Raw genomic sequence first — 18,597 nt, 5'->3', positions numbered from 1 at the left:
ACAACCAGAAAAACAAATAGCATCCTGGCCATTTTTTTAGCATATCATAGCTCACATAATATATATTGCATCCCTTTCTCTCTCTCTCTCTAATATATTGTATATTACATTTTAGATGGTGATGGGTAATAGAAAGCAAGATATGATATGATTCTTCGTGTTTAGAATAATGCAAGGAAGCTTTTCCTTCACGCGCAATATTTTATACGAAGTTGTGGCATATTCGTGCATCTCCTTTGTGGGTTGTAACTCAATCAATACCAACCAAATCTTCCCCACCCCATTTATTCTATTATTTTTTTCTCCGTGATTGAGGGTGCGAAAAAAGATTTAATCCGACTCTCGGAGTGACATGGTTTATCATATTGTATTTAATTTCAATCGTGTAAAATTTAATCAACTCTCTCCGCACAGTGTAGTGAGAGAATTATATTCTCCACAACTTCACTGAAATGTTCTAAACATTGGACAACATCATCATTCACTAGATGAAATAAAAATACCAAAATTTGCCAATTAATTTTGTCCATCCCTTGAGGTTATGACACCTGTCGAATTCCTATCCTCTCAATTCCACTTCAAAATTGCTTTAATCCAACAGTTGGTATTTGACTGATAAAATGTCACCTAACAAAAGAATAGTTCTTACAGCACAAAGAAAACAAAATATACTTTAAAAGGGGTTCATAATATTTGAGAAAAAAAAGGTTCATCTTTATATCTCTCATGTTATGAAATTGTTTGACCAGTATTAATGCATCTTATGCTGTGAAAGTTGATATGTTACTAGCTCTATTTCATTTTGTTGAGTGTGGTACTAGCTAGCTCTGTTATTACTCTATATCATTTACTCTGTATTGATCGAGGAATTCTCGCAAATTTCATTGAACTCGTAGTATCATTGCTTATAAAAAAATACTACAAAGAATTTTTTTTTAAAGAAATCTTTTCTTGCTGTATCTGTTTTTTTGTTTTTGTTTTTTATTAAATATATTTTACTTTTTTTTTTTTTTTTGTTGAAATAAATATATTTTACTTGGATGAAAAAAAACACAAGAGAGAAAACAAGGGCACCCCCCTTAGACCATAATGGAAGTGTTTACTTAGAGCACTTTAGTATGAAGCATTTTGAGTAATTTTAATGCTCATAGGGACTAGGGAGTGAACAAGTATGTCTAAATGCATAGTACCCATAGACCAAGAGATCAACAATTTTGGCACTATTTTAAGGGGGACAAGATATAGAAAGGTAACATGGGTCTCAAATCACCTTCACCAATTTTAATTTTCCTTTAACCATTTTACACAACAAAGACCAATAATTGGTATACAAGAATAAGATAAAAAGTCCTATGGTTCAATAAAAGAAACAAAAAGTTCTATATATACCTCCGGTTGGACAAAAGGTCACAAACTTGAGTGCCACAAAAATTGTGTAACTGTTATGATGCATAACATTCATCGTAATACAACAAATAACGTTAGTTGCGTTATGCAACTTTATATTGTAGACAATTCGAACATTTTAGCAGAATTGTAATTGATGTTTTTTCATAGTTACTTTTTGTTTGTTAATATCTGACATTTACACTCACAAACCGTTATGCATACAACAAATCTCATTGGATTAGACCGAAATAATGTTGCATTACCACATTTTTCAAATGTTTGAATCATCTGATATTGTATATAGACATAGTGTTCGCCTTACATGAACATACAAGTATAGTCACCTATTTTACCTTTTGCATTGGACTGATTTCTCTTTTTATTTTTGACCTATAGCAAATTTAGCATTGAGTGTAGTACATTTTGGATTGATTCCTCAGGGACCATCTAGTAAAAATTGAGGGCAGGAGATTTGTATTTTTGTTGAAAAAGGATGAAAAGATCAATAGAAAGAGAATAGATAAGAGAGACAGAGAGGGGGAGAGAGCTTTTGTTGCATATTGAGTTTGTTCTCTTTTCCCACACAAATCCTTCACAAGGAATAAGTATTGCTTATTCATTATTACTACTACTACTACTAACCTTGTGAAACTTGTCTTTAGTAACATCTATTTATAATACTTTCCTAAAGAACCAACCCTTTTTTTGGTTGAGTATTTATCAAGAGAAACTAGATAGAAGAAGAAGAAGAAGAGCTCAAGAAACATGGAAGTGGTTCAATTACAAAAACAATTAGTTGATTATACAGCTTCTTTATTTCATGAGGTTAGTTCAATTCTTGATAAAAATTTATAATATGGGTTGTCTTCTCTATCTTGTTTTAGGTTTTTTTTTCTGATTAAGGATTTGGTTTGGTTTGTCAAAAAGGGGTTTCTTGATGAACAGTTCACTCAACTTCAACAATTACAAGATGAAACAAACCCAGAGTTTGTTTGTGAAGTTGTCTCTCTCTTTTTTGAAGATTCTGAAAAACTTCTCAATGAATTAGCTAAAGCTTTGTAAAGATCTAAACTTTTCTTTATTTTCCTTTCTGGGTTTGATTTGATTTCATAAATACCCAAATTTTCTCATTTTTTTAGGTTTTTTTTTTCAATTTTTGCAGAAGTCAACCTATTGTAGATTTCAAAAAGATTGATGCCCATGTTCATCAACTAAAGGGTAGCAGTTCTAGGTATACTTAATTAATGGTAGATCTTTTTTTTCCTTTAGGGTTTGATTCAGATCTAAAGAAATGGGTATTTGTTATTAGTGTTTCCCCTCTCTCTAAATTTTGATTGATTTGGGCAAACAGCATAGGAGCAAACAGGGTTAAAAATGTTTGTGTGAGCTTTAGAAATGTTTGTGAAGAACAAAACACTGAAGGGTGAGTCTTCTATAAGCCCTATAAAATGGCAAATTACTAAAAGAGTAATGAGAGAGAACAAGAAAACTAAGCGGACTCTTGGTAGAAATCCTATCTGGCTTCTCTTCATTCGTGGTTCAGTGGATCATAATCATCGAACACACGAATGACAATAAGCCACATAAGATATATGCTCAGAGTCTGTCTAGTTTTCTTGTTCCCTTGACATTTTTGTACTTGGGAAGAATTTATGACTATAGATTCATAATATGAGTGTTTTGGTTTGATTAAGATATAAATTGATTATGGTTCAGGTGTTTGAAATGTCTCCACCAAATAAACCATGAATACTCACTTGTGAAGAACAAGCTTGAAACTTTATTCAGGGTTAGTTGTTTAGAAATCCCATATTTTGATTAGAGATAGGGAACAAGAAAAACAAGACAAAACTCTAGGAAGGAATCCTATGTGGCTTGTCGTGGTTCGTAGTTTGGTGGATCAGAATCATTAGAAGCACGAATCACGACAAGCCGCATATGATTTCTTACCGGAGTCTTGCCTACTTTTTCTTGTTGTCTGACATTTTTCTTTTGATCAAGTTCACAAGTCTCAAACTTTTCTCTCCTTGTTGTGATTGTAGTTGGAGCAACAGATTTTGGCAGCTGGTGGGTCACTTCCTATAATGTAGTAAATAGTAGTGGAAGCAAAGAACAAGAGGAAGATTGGGTAGAAAGAGAGAGAGGGTAAGCTTGTATTGGTTTGATAGTTGAATACTTGTAAGCTTCTTCACTTGAAAATCTACTTAAATTTGAATTTGAGCATGTATGAAGTAATGTATGTTTATGTTAGAGAGAGAGAGAGAGAATGTGAATAACCCTTTCAATCTCTTTCATCTAATTTCATAATAAAAGTTGATAAACTTCATTGCTCTTTATAGCTTTGCAGTTTCCATCTTCCATTTCTTTCAAGTTTCACCCTTAAATACTTCCACAAATCTTTCGGTACGATAGTCTTAAAAACATTTTAAGAATTTAGACAGAAAAAAACACTAATTAGATGAACTATTGATAATTAAAGCATAAGTTCTTTTGAATCCAGCCATATTTTGAGCATCTCTCTATTCATTGTGGAGGAATTACATAAAAGGAGATCACAAACAATACCAAAGATGAGAATAGTGGTTATCTATATATTGTGATAAACAAAAAACATAGACTTCATTGTTTCCAAGACAAATTTAACTTCTGCTTGGTCTTCGCTCATGCCATAGCATTGGAAGGCAGAAGCTACTCTTTTGTTCAAATGTAATTAATAGAGTGAACTGAATCTGATTGAACTGTAATGGCTTTCACGGGTAACGATCTTTTGTTCAAATGTAATTAATAGAGTGAACTGAATCCGATTGAACTGTAATGACTTTCACGAGTAACGATCTTTTGTTCAAATGCAATTAATAGAGTGAACTGAATCTGATTGAACTGTAATGACTTTCACGAGTAACGATCTTTTGTTCAAATGTAATTAATATAGTGAACTGAATCTGATTGAACTATAATGGCTTTCACGAGTAACGATTTAGCTCAAGTAACAGCGATTTGTAAACCTCATTTAGTTGCTAATAGCTCTAAAACATCGATTGATTCATTAAGATTAGATGTTGGTGCATATGCAACTATAGGAGTTCCAATGCTCGCGAAAAATACATCCAATATCAACCCCTTTATTGCTCTGGCTCCGTCTACATTCAAAACCAACTATTTTGGGGAAGTGGGTCTCATCCACCCAACAAGGAAACATACAATTTCAAAGTTACTTCCATACAATTATCCTTCGGATAACTAATTTCTAACTTTTTTGTGTGAAGGGTGTGTATTTCGATTTGAATGTTTGAAGTTGTGATATAGAATATTTTAGAACATAGATGGATAGAGATGATGTTTGAAGAACAATCTCGAAATTGTTTAGTGTGTCCCTATGTGTTTATATAAGTTTATTTTTGTCATAGTTTTGCTTTTGGTTGCTCAAGTAAAGAGACGAAAGATGTGCTGCAATTATTAATATGGGATTTTAGACAAATTTTGAGATGTTGGAGAATGCTAAATAAAAAGAAGGACTGTGCCTATTTTGCTGAAATATAATCAATACGCTGAGCTGGATCTCACTAAAGTGTAATGAAATTTACACCTCAAGACGTAGCCAAAGTAATAGCCATTTGTAAACCTTGTTGAACAGAAAAATAAAATAACTCTAGAAGTTACTTACCACTAACTACTTTTGCATAATTATCTCTCAACTCTCACAATGAAATGGGTCTTCTTGATGGGTGCCCTAGGCGCCCCACCTTTTTGGGTAAGTGCTCGACAAGAGTCAATACCCAATACCCAATCATAGGTCAATTTAGCTTGACTAGCGTGCACTGGAGGCACCCTTCCTTCAGACTCATGGGTGGAACCATGTGATGACTAGCACATGCTATAGCCTGGGTTAGCTCTTAGGAGTTCCGCACCAAGAACCTAACTAATTAAGGTAGGGAGTTGAGCCTACTGGTAGGAGTTGGGCCTACTGGTAGGAGTTTGAGACCAGAGTGCCCATAAGGTAAGATTTCGAGTTCACCTAGAAGAGGGATTTCTATCTTTTTTTTACCTGGTTTTTTAGACAAGGATTAATGTTTTTGGCGCTCGAGTTACAACAAACTCCTGATTTACACTTAATTAGTAATAGTTGTTGTTTTGGCACTCAATTGTGTTTGTCCCCCCACCCCCACCCACCCACCCACCCATTTCGTTTTTGCACTTATAATGTTGTAACTTTGAATTTTTTTATTGTTACATTTTTTATTTTTTGGAATTGAAAAGTGAAAATTCTTATATTTCTTTTCATCTTTCTTTCACTTCATCTTTCTCTATTTCTATTCGTCTTTCTTCACTCCCAATTAATTTTTGTGCACACGTCAATTTATTTCAGTTAAAAAATTTACATTAATGTGAGATGCACCGTTAAAAATATATTCTTATCACTAGGAATTACATTTGAATAACACTTTTACATTTATTACATGTATCGTAGCTAAAAACCTACTTATAGTGACTTTTCGTTAAAAAAATTTGGCTACTATGAAGATAAAGTTTTGCCTGGCATAAGTTGAAATCCTGACTTCGCCCTTATTCGGACTATCAGTAGGAGATTAAAAGCATACTCTCGGATTGTCTAGTTTGAGATCTTCCTTATACTCTGGGACTGGCAACCCTGAGGCTTGCTTATAGTATCGGTCTATCCAGTTTGAGATCTTCCTTATACCCTAGTTTTGCGAGAGAGAAGAGAGAGAGAAAATAGAGAGGGAGAGAGAGAGAGAGAGAGATAGGAAAGAGAAAAAAAAGAGATATGAAGATTTCCATCGAGTTTCTCTGGTCGACGACTGTAACGACAACATATAAGGAAGGGTGTGTTTTGGGAGATTTTTTTGGTTTTAACCTTTGAAATTTTATTCCCACGAAACTTTTCTTATTTCTCAAAACATTGACCTAATCCTCGAAAAATAGTGAATAGGGGTCATTCAAACTTCTCTTTTTCAGATGGTTTTGCCACAATTCTCAACTTAGCCATGCAAAGTATTGTGCCCTGGGATGTCTTTATAATTTGCTTACCTCTTTAAAGATACGAGTCTATAACATGTTTACCTTTGCTTCTTTTATAATTTTTTAAACCTTTGGTTGCTATAAACTTGTAAATGAAAAAACTATTCTTTTAACAAGTCTATCCCTTACAAGAAGTCTCATTCAACAGGGTGACAGAAATATGCTTTCCTTCAATAGTTTCATTGAGGAAAGCTTTGCATATTTTGACTTTAGTCGGGAGCCTAAAGCAAAATTGGTTTAGGTCATTGACTTTGGTTGAGCGCCTAGAGCAAAATCGACATGACTACTTGCTAGGCTTTAATTTTGGGCGAGAATTCATGAGCTGGCTGCTTCAATTCGGCCCGTTAATTAAGATTAATTTAATTTTAGTCCTTCGGCAGTTAATTAATTACAATGTTGTTCCGAATTTGTAACTTATTTCGATTCGAACCCTTTGTAATTCGCTTTGTTATTAAGGAAACTTCAAAAAAAAAAAAAAATTTTGGGCGAGAATTGGAGCCGGGGAGATTATGGACCAAACACCTAAAGGACTAAGGGGGAATGTAACGTGATAGGACCTAAACCCTTTTAGGTTATCATTTTGATTAGAATTTGTAACTTCAATTAAAAAAAAACTCTCACGTCGCTGAACTTGGATATCTACGGTCGCTGATATCCAAGTTCAGTTGGAAAGATTTCAAGCTTAATACTCTACGACACGTTAACCGTCTGGAAAACTCTCACGCACATAATGTAGCTGCTTCTATTTTAGTCTCTAATTAGTTTTTCTTTTCTAGTTTAGTCCTTCCTGTTGACTGAATTAGCTGCTCAGTGTAAATTCATTGTAATACTTTTATTGATATTTATGAAGTTCTCATTCCAAAAAAAAAAAAAAATTAAATAAAAAACTAACAACCCAGAGTGAGAAAACATACAATTCCACTGTTACTTCCATACAATTATTGGTGGATAACTGATTTCTAACTTTTTGTGTGAAGGGTATGTATTTTGATTTGAATGTTTGAAGTTGTGATATAGAATATTTTAGAACTAGATAGAAAGAGATGAGAAGATCTATGTTGAAATTGTTTGGTGTGTTGGTATTGGGTTTATTAAGTTTATTTTTGCCATAGTGTTGCTTTAGGTAGCTCATATAAGTGAGAGACAAACTTTCAACAAAAAGAAGGTATAAGTAAGAGAGAAAGATGTGTGCAATTATTAGTATGGTATTTTAGACAAGTTTTGAGATGTTGGAGAGCACTAAGAATGGTTGTTTTCATTTGGCTCACGATTTGGTATTATTCCGAGCATTACAACGAGAAAATAGAGCAAGAAAAGTGATTAATGAAACCGGTTTAATCATGATAGAAAAATATTTTTGCATTTCTTGATAAAAAGTTCGATGTACGATTAGTCTCTCTATATAGATGTTGGTAATCTAATTTAGTATCCAAAGAGGTTAATGTACTTTCACACTCTCTACTCTCATTCACATATGACATGACAGTCTAAGGACGAAGCGACTCTTTTCTTGAAATATAATCAATGACGTAAACTGAATCTGACTGAGTTGTAATGGATTTCACACATACAGATCTAGCCAGATTAATAGCAATTTGTACGCAACTATAGGAATTCCACTACAATCGCGAAAAATACATCCAATACCAGCCGGGTTATTGCTCTTATACATTAACTCATTAAGAGTTAACGATTTGGTGTAGTGGGTCTCATCCATTTCTAAAAATAAATTCCCTCGCTCTGTATTTGAAATGGATAGTATATCTTATTCTGTTTAGAACTGTAATTAAAAGTTACAGTTATACGTTAAGGTTTTAAGTTTAAGAAATGTTTTCTGAAAACTCTCTCCTCCTTTTTAATTTGGAACTCTATATTGTTAACCATTAGATTTCAGAAATATAGTTTTGAATATAATTTTAAAAAGATGATGATTTGATGGAATGGGTTTAATCAAAATTAGGTTAATCTGAGAAATTTTTGTGTGATTCTTGGAGCAGATTTGTGAGGTTTGTTTGCACTCCTGAAGTCCTTGAGAGATTCGTGACAATTGAAAAAAAACAAATCTCTATCTCTATCTCAAATGAATTCAGTGATAGCATAGTACACACAGATGAAGTGTAATCGAGATTTCATCTGGCTGAAACTATCTTTCTTCATTTCTTTACCAATTAACCTGAGATTCCATTAATATGTGTTCTTATATCTAACATATTCTTGTACTTCCAAATAAACTGCGTTTTCCGGAATCTTATATCCCCAACTAAAGGTGGTGACCACTGACCAGAGTTGGTAGTGGTAGCCGGAGTTGGTGATAAGAGACGAGGAAGAAGATGATTGTTGCCCTTTAAAATTTTGCATCTCGGAAAATTCGTCAAAATTCACACCTTCCATTTAAAATTTTGAGTTATTTTTCAAATAACCCCCAACTTTGTGACCAACTTCCTACCTAGCTACCTACTTTATAAAAATACCCAGATGGCCCCTTTTCTAGTTACCGTTATAACTCCGTTAACCAGTCATCACCTCTCTCTCCTTCATCTCATCGCCTCTCTCTGCCACCTCATCTCCTTCACCGGCGAAGGTCACCGACCGACAAATTTTCAACCGACAACCTTCAAACATAAAAATTAAAAAAAAATAAATATTTTCTCCTCTTATCTCTAAACAGATTTAGAGAAAGAGAGGAGGTCTGTTCGGAGAATACAGTATGCGTTACAGGAGGGAGTGGATTCTAACCCACTCTTACCTAGTTTATCTAAAGAGGGAGAGAGAAAGAAACACATAGAGTAGTAAACTATAGAGAGAGAGAAAAAGAGAGAAAAACTATAATTGAGAAGACAGTGTGCGTTACAGGAGGAAGTGGATTCATCGATTCTTGGATCTTTGAGGGGGTTTTGGTTAGAGATGTACTTTATGCTTCTCAAGGAGTTGATGGGGGGGGGGTTTGGTTAGAGTGTTTAGAGAGAGAGAGAAAAGAGAGGGAATTTTTATTTTTATTTTTTTAATGGTTGAAGGTCGCCGGCCGGCTGCCGGAAAGTTGGCTGACCGGCGACCTTCGCCTGTGAAGACGATGAGGTGTCTGAGAGAGGTGATGAGATGGAGGAGAAAGAGGTGATGACTAGTTAACGAAGTTATAACAGTAACTGAAAAGGGGGTCATCTGAGTATTTTTGATAAAGTAGGGGCTAGCCAGGAAGTTGGTCACAAAGTTGGGGGCTATTTGGGAAATAACCCTAAAATTTTCAACTCCTTGTAATTTTCCCCCCAAATCACCCACCTTTTAATTTTATTCATTTCCTATAATACCCTTCATTTAAGTGATAATCCTCATGTTGGTGTTTCGGCGAAATAAAGAAATATTTCGGGCTACAAAATTTTGTGTGGAAACAAAAAAGAGGAAATTGGGCCGGAGGCCCAATTTCTAGTATTTTTTTGTTAAAAAGACAACCCATCTTTTTAACTAGCTAGGCCCCAAGTAAGTTATAAAAATAGGCTTGAAGGACATTTTTAAAGGCACCAACTTTTTAAGAGTCAAAAATACGCTTCATTCAATTAGAAATACCTAGTAATAATCTAACTAATAAATCAAAATTTTGAGTTTTTCTCATGACCGAACCGAGTTGGATTGTCAACGCCGATTAGAATTTCTGGGGTTTGAATCGATTTTGGCTATAAGATAGGTTGATGTTTTAGGTTTTGGTGATTTAATCTATTTGCTTGTTGTTTGAAGAGGCTTTTAAGGGGTTTGATTTAGTTTTTGGTTCTAAATTCTAGAAAGAGAAAGTTTTATATACTTTCAATTGAAGGAGAAATTGATAATGTTTCAAGGTATAATTCAACTTCTTCATTGCTTTATTTTCATTGAGTTATGAATGATGGATGACAATTTGTTAGTTTTGATGTTTATGTTCAAACTTATTTGTTGGATTTATATGGAAGTTGTGAAAGTATAGTTGATGCAAGCAATGTGTTTGATAAAATGCTTGAAAGAGATGTTGTTGCTAGGAATGCAACGTTAGTTGGTTATACAAGACTTAGATTGGTTGAAATAGCTATAAAGTTGTTAGATGAAATGCCTATGAGAAATATTTTTTCTTGGACAATCATAATTGGTATTTATGTTCAAATTGAGAATTTCATGAAAGCTTTGGAAGTTTTTCGAAGAAATGTAAAATGATGGTGCTAGAGCTTATAAAATGACTATTATGAATTTGTAGGGGTTTTAGCTAGTTTTTCGATACAACATTCTATTAGACAAAATATAATAATTTGTAACAAATTTCATGTTAAATCAATTCAAAAACTAATTTGCAAACCATTTGCATGACACTGCAAGGTGTTTGCAAGGCTCTGCAAGGTGTTTGCAAGGCTCTGCAAGGTGTTTGCAAGGCTTTGCAAGGCTCTGCAAGGTGTTTGCAAAGCTCTGCAAAGTATTTGCAAAGCTTTGCAAGGCTCTGCAAGGTATTTGCAAAGCTTTGCAAGGTGTTCGCAAGGTTGTGCAAGGTATTTGCAAAAGTCATGCAAGGCTCTGCAAAGTTTTTGCAAGGCTCTGCAAGGTGTTCGCAAGGATTTGCAATTTGTTTGCAAGGCTATCCAAGGTGTTTGCAAAAACCATGTAAGGTGTTTGCAAAGCTCTGCAAAGTATTTGCAAAGCTTTGCAAGGTTCTGCAAGGTATTTTCTTAGACTAGGGTTAGGTTGGTCATTTTACTGAAATTGAAAATTACATAATTGCCATCAGGGAGGTGAAGCCTAAAATACTTTGATGAATCCTTTTTAACCAAAGTCATAATTTCTTAGGGAGTTTTGGCCAAATTCCCTAACAAAAAAAATTAGAACTTTTTATTTCCTCCAAACATCACAACCCTTATATTTTGCAGCTTCAACTTCGCGCTTCTTCCTCTCCCACTACCACCATCAACTCCGGCGACCTCTACACCAATCCAGCTACACTTCCACCATCAACTCTGGGAACACTTCTTCCTCTCTCTTTTTTTTCTCTTCTCTCTCTTTCTCCCTCTTTCTTTAAGAACGAAATGCAGCGGATACCCTTCAAAAAACGGAAAGAAGGGTTTTATAAAGATGTAAAGGAAAGTCTCGAAAGAAAAATTAAGGAAAAAGTCAAGAGGTGCTCATCTTCAAATTGGGACGAGCTCTTAGCCTACTCAGTCTGAGACCGACTGGGAGTGACAAGAGAAAGATGAGCTAAAAGACAGGGCGCCTTTAAAGGCACCCAAACTCGAAAGGCCCATACAAGCATACCTCATTGGCTTGACCAAATTTGGAGGGAAGACCAACATGGCAACATCGACTACTAGTGTGTGGTTGGCAAAGTGGGAATAGTAGTGGCAGTGAAAGTGATGTGTCAATGAGTCTTGTTGGTCTGATATTGATCTAGTGACCCACTCTGTGATAAAGTGTATGATCGAGTGGTTGGTGTAGTGCTAGACTATTAGTTGGTGAAATGTTTGTAGTTATCTTTTGCTCCTTCTTAAGCTCCATTTTAGAAAAGAAAAAAAAAATTAGATGGATTTTGTTTTTCATGGCTAATTAGCCAACTCATATAGACCCAAAATATAGACCTCCAAACAACAAACTTTCAAAAGAAAATTTATAAAACCCCTCAAAATAGAACTTGAAGGACCATTGGTACCAAATAACTTTTTTTTTGTTAAAAGTGATACCAAATAACTCATTTTGGATAAAGACAATCCATCAAAAGACAAACTCACATCTTAAAAATTCTTCAAAATAATCAACTTTTTTTCTTGTCCTTGAAATCAAAATAATCACCTATGTGGTGATTGATTTCTTTCAAAAAAGAAAATGTGTTCATTGTTTTTATCATCCAATTTGGTTTTCCTCTTAATTTTGACGTATCTTAATCTGAAACATCCTTACTGGGTCAAGCGGAAAGTATCATTTAAGATACTTTTAGATATGTTCATAATCTTTGATGTATTAGAGAAAAGAAGTCAGTATCTTTAGTGGAGTATGAACTGTGGAACAATGATTAGGTTGTTCAGCCATGAATGAACTAATGATAGTAGTTCACTAGACAAAAAAAAGGAGTTGAGCACCAAGATTGTAGTTGGAGATTTCCACTCTTCTATGACAACTCTTACTTCAATCTTATTCGATATCCAACTTAAACAAACCCAGAATAAACTACAGTCGAGTATCCAAAGTTACTAACGCCCAAGACAAATGAGAAAAACACGAAAAATGATAAGGCAATCTAACGTCCAAGTCGATTTGGGAGAGAAAGTGGGATAAATAGTTGTGATAGAAGGGTTATATCTCTCTATTGATGAAGTTTTTTCTCTATTAAGTTTTTGTGAATCTCAGCCACACACAGGGGGCCATGGGGCCAAAGCAAACAAAGCGAATGTTTTGGACCCCAACCCAAGTTTTAGATTTTTGTACGTGAGTTTCGAAATAATAATTATATTCTAGACAAAATTATAACATGATTTAAGTTGTAGTTCAGTAGTTAAGAGTTTAGTACATATGCAAGATATAAAGGATTCAAATTGTGATAATCTTACATTGTTCGAGGATTTATCCGGAACCTAGAACATATGTCTATAAAGCGAGAACAATATCGATAACTGATAAAGCTTGGAATGTAACAAGTGGTATCTGAGTCGAAGACGCATCTTCGCTGACCTACCAAATTAGTTGGCCTACAGAACAATTATGGGTCTTAAATTAATATAGTAATAATGAAGGGACTAAAACCCCAATCTACCAAAACCACACATATAAAAGTAAGTCGACCGTGTGCTTTTCTTACCAGAGAGATTCGCAGTAATCTCCTAGTTGAAGAACGAGCCGTTAACACGCCTTCCTTCTCTCACAAGTTCTAGAAAGAGAAAACCCTAAGACTTCCTCCTCTGTTTCTCTCTCTATCATCGCCATGAAAGCTTTACCCCATTCTAACTTTTTCTCTCTATAATCAGTAAGTTCTGAGAAAACCCATCATTTTTTACTTGCTATAAACCCATTCTAGAACTACCCATTTCTCTAAAACCCCATTCTCTCTTTCTCTCTCTCTCTCTAGAAATGGTGAACCACTCTGTTATCTCTCTGTTCTACTTCTTCATCTTATTACAGAGTAGTTTAACTGCATTTTCCATTTTAGACCCACTTGATTTCTTAGCTCTTCAATCAATTCGTAAACAGTTAGAAGACATACCCGGATCAAATTTCTTCAATTCTTGGGATTTCACATCTGATCCTTGTACCTTCGCCGGAGTTTTCTGTGATTCCGATAAGGTAATTTCTTTAAATCTCGGTGACCCAAGAGCTGGTGCACCAGGTTTAATAGGTCATCTTGATCCTTCCATCGGAAAACTCACATCACTTACTGAGTTATCCATTTTCCCCGGTCGAATCTTTGGGTCATTGCCGGAAACCCTAGGTCAGTTAAAGAACCTTAGGTTTCTTGCTATTAGTAAGAACTTCATATCTGGGTCGATTCCTAAATCACTCTCAGAAATTCCTAATCTTCAAACCCTAGATTTGAGTTATAATCAATTAAATGGGTCGATTCCTCAATCAATTTCAAATCTTCCATCACTAACAAGTTTAATTCTTTGTCATAATCATCTCTCTGGTTCACTTCCAAGCTTCTCTTCACAAACCCTAACTCGTCTCGACCTTAAACACAATGATCTTACTGGTTCTCTCTCTTCTTCTTCTCTTCCTTCTTCACTTAAGTTTCTCTCTCTATCACAAAACACACTCACCGGACCGGTGGACCGATTCGTAACTCAGTTGAATCAACTCAACTACCTCGACCTGAGTATGAACCGATTCACCGGACCGATTCCGGCAACCTTATTTTCTTTTCCGTTGACGAATCTTCAGTTACAAAGAAACTTCTTTTCTGGTTTTATTCGACCGTTGAATCAAGTTTCAATCCCGACCGTTGATCTAAGTCATAATAGATTAAGCGGGCAAATATCTTCGAGATTAGCTTCGGTACAAAATCTGTATCTGAATAATAATAAGTTTATTGGTGATGTACCGAATACTTTTATTGATGGTTTGATGGCTGAGGGTATACAGATTTTATACTTACAGCACAATTTCTTGACCGGGATGGAGATTGATCGGACGGTTGAGATTCCTTCAAGTACATCTTTGTGTGTTCATTATAATTGTATGGTCCCACCAATTCATACACCTTGCCCACTTGAAGCTGGCCCAGAAAAGCCCAGGCCCACTACTCAATGTATCAAGGGCTGAAAGAAGTGTATCTTGAACTTGTCAAGGGTAGAATGGGAAGAAAAATAAATGTGTCTTGTATGGCCTTTTTGGTCATTTTGATTCTTTTATTGATTTTGTGTGTGTAAGTAAAAAATTAGTAGCTAATTTAGCTACACATTTTGGGATGTATCTATTACTATTAAATAGTGATTGTCTATTAGTTATAGATGAGTATGTTTATTAGACCGATTGGTGATGAAATAATTTTATCGTTCACACGTGCAATTTTATTCATATTACTGCAATATTAGAAAGTCGAAACTGAATAAATGAAAAGATAGGTAAAACATCTACGTTACTCACTTTTGTAGTTCCATAGCTTATCGATCTAACTTTTTTAAAGAGCTTATTGATCTTATTGGGTTTCTCGAAAGTGATATAAATTTTGATCTCATAAGCCCCTCAGAGAAGGGAATAAAAATATGATAGTTATGCCGATATTTGGGTTTATTATATTCTTAAACCCTCAATCTTAGGAAAATTGTCATATAATTTTATAAATTTTTGGATTTTATTGTTTGTCTACCTTGTTCTCTAGTTGTTCTTACAAAATATCTTCTTTATCATGCCTAAATTCTGTAAATATAATTTAGATGTTCTGTCATCTATTAAATGTCTTGTAACACTAATTAAACATTTTATCCATCATCTACCGGCCCAAGTACAAATAAATAAAGTAAACAACTCCTCATACTTATTTTCTTTTAATAGTATTAATCGCACAAAATGCTATGAGTAGTTGACAAATTACTGATCATCTAGACAGACATGTCTACTTGAAAAATCTACACATATTATTGATAAAAGTTGTTAAAGAATTACTGATTATCTGGCCGATGTTGACATAGAAATGTACTTTCATCCGTTGTACAATTCCACCATATGCAATATTTATTATACTACTTCCAAGCTGGAATGGTACTACATTACCATACGAATTAAATGGCAAAATACATCATCCATTAATACTAGGTCTAATAATATCACAAGTTCAATGAGTTAAATTTAGAGTTAATTCCTATATGGCCCCCTACTTTGTGACCAGCTTCCTTTATGGCTCTCTTTTTTTCGTAAATTCAAATATGGCCCCCTTTTTTGAGGTAAATGTCCTGATTACCCTTCTTATTAATATTTTTTCAACATAAAAAAAAAAATTGAATTCCACCTCACTTCCTACTCCCCCACACATATCTCTCCACATCATCTCTCTCTCTCCATCACACCTCTCTCTCCAACTCACCTCTCTCTCTCTCTCCAACTCATCTCTCTCTCTCTCTCCAACTCATCTCTCTCTCTCTCTCCAAGTCACTCCTTCTTCTCCGACCAAGGTCGCCGGCCGGAAATTTTCCGGCCGGCGACCTTAAAAAAAAAAAAACTTTTTTTTACCTCTTCTCTCTCTCTCTAGAAACTCCGGCGAAGGGAGTGATTTGGAGAGAGAGAGAGAGAGGTGAGTTAGAGAGAGAGATGAGTTAGAGAGAGAGATGAGTTGGAGAGAGAGAGAGAGGTGAGTTAGAGAGAGAGATGAGTTGGAGAGAGAGGTGACGTGGAGAGAGATGAGTGGTGGAGAAGGAAGTGAGGTGGAATTTAGGTTTTGTTTTTTATTTTATTTTGAAAATACATTAATCAGAGGGGTAGTAATGACATTTGTCTGAAAATAGGGGGCCATATTTGAATTTACGAAAAAAAAGAGGCCATAAAGGAAGCTGGTCACAAAGTAGGGGGCCATATAGGAATTAACTCTTAAATTTATTACTCCCTCCGTCCCAAATTAAGAGTCCCATATTGGTAATCCAACTTATTTTCACTTTTTTTCTTCTTCCAGATTTACCCTTATTTATTTGACAACTTTTCTTGAAATAATTGAAGGATTATAGTTTCCATTCTAAAAATACATGTAACTTTTCTTGAAATAATTGAAAGATTACAAATAAAAACCAACTTTTGTATTGGAAAATGTCAACTATCTTAATTAGCTTAACTAATGCACAATATATTGAAAATATCAAAGAAAGGGTATTCATGGAAAAGTAAGGGATTTTATATGATATATTTGGAATGAGACTCTTAATTTGGGACATCCAAAAAAGGAATAGTGGACTCTTAATTTGGGACGGAGGGAGTATAACATTATGGTAATTATTGTGCACGCTTTAGTTAGAGTTCCAACCCTGAGGTAGTCAATAATATTGTCTCAAAATGTGGTATGAGCTAGCATTATTTAAGAAAATCACATGGTACACCTTGTGAAATGAACAAAAGGTAGTAGTTGTGAATAAAGGGGACCATGGGACCATGAACTCAGAAGCAATCAATCAAAAGGCAAACCTCAATAGAAGTGAGGAGACTTCAATATCATCACAAGTTCACTATGGGAACTACCCTTTACTCCAACTAGTAACTTATTTAATAGACCATCTCTCAAGTACTAAATTTGTTTGGTCATTTCTCATATTTTTGTTTTTATTTAGAAAATCATAATCACTATTCAATAGGAAGGTAGTTCTGTCGATGATCATAAACCTATTATTTATACCGAGCTCGTTCTGTAACAGAAAAGATTTAGATAGTTATGGTCCTCATCAACGACATCAGAGTTGATAACTAGGTGAAGTGGTAGTGGAATGGTTTTATTACTTTGTGAGTAATACAATTTATGAGTATTTTTATGCTTAGGAAAGCATAGTTTTAACCCCTTGTATGTTTCTCTTAAGCCTTTTACTTTTATGCTTAGTGGGTCAATATCATTATTTGTGCATATAAAGAAGAAAGGTTAGTACATCATTTAATCTTTGATACAAGAAGAGCAATGATCAATGTGATTTTTGTCTTAAAATAAGTGGATATCAAGTAAACAATCTTTTTAATCTTTTGATATCTAGATATTGGGTTTGTCTTTTTTGGACTTGGTGGGGACTGTCTCCTTCTTTGTGCTAATCCCACTTATCTATCTTCTAATCATTTTATTGGCCCCATGCTTAATGATTGTTGCTTTTCTTGATAGAGCAAGGATAGACAATCCATTTCCCAACATCCCCAATGGAGTTCTTATTTAGGAAAATGCCTTATGTACTTAAACCCACACAACAAGTTATATTAATTTTTCATTCTTCACTTGTCAAAATTGAACTCTTCTAGCTGATTACATCTATTAAAAGATTCTCAATAGTATTATCACATGGTTTGATAAAATTTTAATCGGTTATAATTCTACTCTCACTCAATATTAATTTTTCATTTTCCAAGATTTCTCGAAGTGTTATTATGTTATACGAAAAAGTTATACTTCAAATTTCGAAGGAAATTTCAAAATCGTATGACCATCCATGTAAAATGATTTTCTGATTACATCCTTAGTTTTTTCATGGAATTTTAAGTTTAAAGGCCGAATTCCATTGTTTGAAGCTTCATAACCGCATTTTGGGAAAAAAAACTTGTATGTTATAACCTCTGAAGTTTGAAGGAAACTCTGCTCATCTCCGAATTGAACGAGATTCAGATCACTCGTAAGGCAGAATCGTGTTGTTTATATCTTCTTAACCGTCTTCTAGAGAAAATTCGTGTAGTCTTCAAATTCCCACCCATCTTAAAGAATGGCTTTCTGATCGGTATTAATAACTTTTCCATATAATTTCAACTTCAAATATTGAAAAGAAAAAAAGAATGGAATTTTAGTGGTACCGCGAATTCCATTGCTTATTCATTTATCACCGAAGTTTGAAGTACTGGCTCTTGAATTTTTTTCACTTCTGCATTTTGCGAATACATTTACTACCAGTTTGAAGAAGTACCATCCCTTTAATTTTGAAGAAAATTTCGACCATCTCAACATCACAAGAATCTCGGACCGTGCACGTAAAATATTATTTTGGTCAGTATCCATAGCTTTTCCATAGAATTTCA

General features: G+C 34.5%; 2 protein-coding genes across 2 annotated transcripts; both read left to right on the top strand.

Annotated features, from left to right (window-relative positions):
* The first annotated feature begins 1,387 nt into the window (after positions 1-1,387).
* Positions 1,388-3,725, top strand: LOC147555028 (histidine-containing phosphotransfer protein 1-like). The gene is made up of 6 exons (XM_086660771.1): positions 1,388-2,214; positions 2,317-2,447; positions 2,552-2,620; positions 2,741-2,812; positions 3,106-3,178; positions 3,432-3,725. Exons 1-6 carry the CDS (start codon positions 2,155-2,157, stop codon positions 3,477-3,479), a joined length of 453 nt encoding a protein of 150 aa, XP_086516897.1. The 5' UTR covers positions 1,388-2,154; the 3' UTR covers positions 3,480-3,725.
* Positions 3,726-13,186: 9,461 nt separating this feature from the next.
* Positions 13,187-14,913, top strand: LOC147555027 (uncharacterized). The gene has a single exon (XM_086663459.1). It carries the CDS (start codon positions 13,489-13,491, stop codon positions 14,674-14,676), a length of 1,188 nt encoding a protein of 395 aa, XP_086519585.1. The 5' UTR covers positions 13,187-13,488; the 3' UTR covers positions 14,677-14,913.
* Positions 14,914-18,597: the final 3,684 nt, after the last annotated feature.

The sequence above is a fragment of the Eschscholzia californica genome, unplaced genomic scaffold (genome assembly GCF_041429995.1).
Source record: "Eschscholzia californica isolate CP2 unplaced genomic scaffold, dmEscCali1.0.p SCAF_2, whole genome shotgun sequence".
NCBI lineage: Eukaryota > Viridiplantae > Streptophyta > Magnoliopsida > Ranunculales > Papaveraceae > Eschscholzia > Eschscholzia californica.
Note: the sequence above shows the minus strand (reverse complement) of the source record. Positions and strands in the feature narration are given on the sequence as shown.

Excerpts from the sequence above, each read along its gene's own strand:
- LOC147555028 (XM_086660771.1), top strand. The coding sequence starts at position 2,155 with ATGGAAGTGGTTCAATTACAAAAACAATTAGTTGATTATACAGCTTCT. Across the intron at positions 2,448-2,551 it reads AATGAATTAGCTAAAGCTTT|AAGTCAACCTATTGTAGATT; the intron begins GTAAAGATCTAA and ends CAATTTTTGCAG. Across the intron at positions 2,621-2,740 it reads CTAAAGGGTAGCAGTTCTAG|CATAGGAGCAAACAGGGTTA; the intron begins GTATACTTAATT and ends TTGGGCAAACAG.
- LOC147555027 (XM_086663459.1), top strand. The coding sequence starts at position 13,489 with ATGGTGAACCACTCTGTTATCTCTCTGTTCTACTTCTTCATCTTATTA.